At 38.5% G+C, this 2,793-nt stretch overlaps 1 protein-coding gene across 1 annotated transcript; it reads left to right on the plus strand.

Annotated features, from left to right (window-relative positions):
- Positions 1 to 248: 248 nt before the first annotated feature.
- On the plus strand, positions 249 to 2,206 carry LOC126583388 (coumaroyl-CoA:anthocyanidin 3-O-glucoside-6''-O-coumaroyltransferase 1-like). The gene has a single exon (XM_050247733.1). The coding sequence runs from the start codon at positions 280 to 282 to the stop codon at positions 1,696 to 1,698; it is 1,419 nt and encodes a 472-aa protein (XP_050103690.1). The 5' UTR covers positions 249 to 279; the 3' UTR covers positions 1,699 to 2,206.
- Positions 2,207 to 2,793: the final 587 nt, after the last annotated feature.

The raw sequence follows: 2,793 nt of genomic DNA on the forward strand, positions 1-2,793 counted from the left end.
CCCATTTAATATCTGCAATCCAAGCCCTCCACCCTCGGAACTTTTGAACACACTCTTTACGCAAATGAATTTGAAAGACATTAAACATACATGACCGTAAATACAGTTATATATTGGTACCAACCTATCCACTTCCATAATTTGAGTGTCATTTGATTCCCATGACACAAATATAAAATCAAGAATTTATGCAATTGGCGAGTTGAAACTAGCTAGTGTCTACAAAAACTTCAACTCTTTGTTACTTAGATTTGCAGCATAATTAACTAAGCTAGTCAAATGGCTTCCACACTTAAGGTCCTAGAGCAATGTCAGGTCTCTCCACCAAAAGATTCAGTTCCCACAACCTCTCTTCCCCTCACATTTTTGGACATACCTTGGCTTGTCTTGCTACAACCTGTCCAACGCCTCTACTTCTATGAATTCCCTCACCCATCTCACCATTTCACACAAACCCTCCTTCCATCAATCAAACACACTCTCTCCCTCACTCTCCAGAACTTCTTCCCGCTCTCTGGAAACCTCACTTGTCCCCCTCCTCCCTCCATGCCTTACATCCACTACGTCGCAAACATGTCTTCTGTCAAATTCACCATTACTGAGTCCGCTGCCAACTTCATCCATCTTATAGGCAATCACCCAAGACATGTCCAAGAGTTTGATCACCTTGTTCCCCATTTGCCGGATTTTAATAATTTGGACTCCAATTCAAGTGACACAACCACATTTCTACTTCCTATTCTTGCATTACAAGCAACAATTTTCCCAAACTCTGGCTTATGCATTTCCATAGCATATCGCCACGTTGTGGATGGACGAACTGCTAATCATTTCATGAAATGTTGGGCTTCTGTTTACAAGTCTGGAGGAGACTTATCTTGTATACATGAATCACCTCCTATCTATGACAGAGATTTGATCAAAACCCCAAAAGATTATGAGCCCATTTTATTCAATCAATACATCGGGTTGAGATCGACATGGAAAAATCTTGACATGGCCAAGTCTTCTTCCATTTTCATAGACAACTTTCGCACAACATTTGTACTAAGAAGAGAAAATATTCAAAGCCTGAAACAACTTATCATGACCCAATGCAAGAACTGTAATGAGCCAACCCCAATGCACTTGTCGAAATTTGTGGTCACATGTGGTTTTGTGTGGGTATGCTTGATGAAGGCCCTACATGCTAGTGAAACTGGGGTGACTTCAATGAAGGATGATGACCTCTTACGGTTAGGGTTTGCAGCCGATATACGAAGCCTCTTTCAGAATCCAGTGCCCATCACCTATTTCGGAAACTGCTTGTCAGCATGTTATGTGGCAGATAAAAAGAGAGAGATCATGGCGGAGTGTGGGATTGCTAAGGCGGTGAAGGCCTTGGAGGCTGCAATTTTTGAGCTGAAAAATCGAGATCTTGAAGGGTTAAAGAGGATGGTTCCATTTCGAGGGGAGTTGGTTGTAGCAGAAAGTAGTGTAGCAATTGCTGGATCGCCAAAGTTGGGAGTTTATGGGACTGATTTTGGATGGGGAAGAGCAAAGAAAGTGGAGGTCGTTCACTTTGTTGATTCAACCGTTTTTTCTCTTGCTGAGAGTAGAGATGAGGAGGATGGCATTGAGGTTGGTTTAGCTCTACCGAGGACTACAATGGATGCATTTACTTCTTTGTTTGAACAAGGTCTGAAAAATTTCTGCTAAAATATGGATGTTTTAATTTCATTTACATTTTAGAAATACTTTAGTGTGTGTTAGGTACAAAAAATAAAAATAAAAGTAATCAAGTGATGCAATATTTTATGGGGGCATTTGAGCATGATCCTTTTGGATCGTCTCCTTGAGTGGAGTGTGGTTCTTGGGTTTTTCTTTCTTAGCGATTTATATATGGTGGCTTTGGCTGTTGTGGTGCTGTCGTCAGTGCCTCTCACGGTGGTTGGTGCGACGGTTTTCATAGCGGCGACCGTTAGGGTTAGGGTTTTTATTCCTCTTTTGTTGGGCTTCATGTTTAGGCTCATTGCCTTATGTTTCTAATCTGGTTTGTTATTTGATAGGCCTACTTGTGGGGTTTGTTACTTGATAGGCCTATCTGTGGGCTCTGTGGCTATTTTAACACCTCTGGGTTCCTATATTGTGGACCTTAATATACTTGTATTGAGGCTTGCCTCTAATATGCCTCGTATGCATGTTCTTAATAAAATATTTTGGAAAATTGATCAAAATGATTATAATTTAATTTTTCAATTTATCATTATCGACGATATAACGATAAGTATTAATTATATGTAATGATTTATTATTGATATGATAAAAATTCATAATTTAATTAACTTGTAAAATAATCATTTTGACCAATTTTCGAAAAATTTCCGGTAAAAAGTGCTTCAAATTCTATATACATGATAAAATACTAAATCTTTGCTCTCTAATATTTGAGTTTAGGATAACCAATTATTAAGACAGAGCCTCGTGGATGAAAAAAAAAAGAGGTTGGACCGTCACCCAGCCCAGCTTAAGTTCAGCATGCCAGTATGGAAAATAAAAAACCAAAAAATAACATCAACAGAAATATATAAAGTACGAACATATTGAAGCAAATAAAAAAATAGAAGGAATGATGTGAAGGAATAAGAGATTAAAAAACAATCTCATGTATCTCATACTTTTTCTTAATTAATCAAATCAATAATTTGCAAACCCCCGTATCTCACACATGTTATTGTATCGATGCTCACATTTTCCCAGCATGCGCACCACTAACCCCATGGATTAATATAATCAATATGTACGATGTCACTG

Source organism: Malus sylvestris, chromosome 9 (assembly GCF_916048215.2).
Source record: "Malus sylvestris chromosome 9, drMalSylv7.2, whole genome shotgun sequence".
Lineage (NCBI taxonomy): Eukaryota > Viridiplantae > Streptophyta > Magnoliopsida > Rosales > Rosaceae > Malus > Malus sylvestris.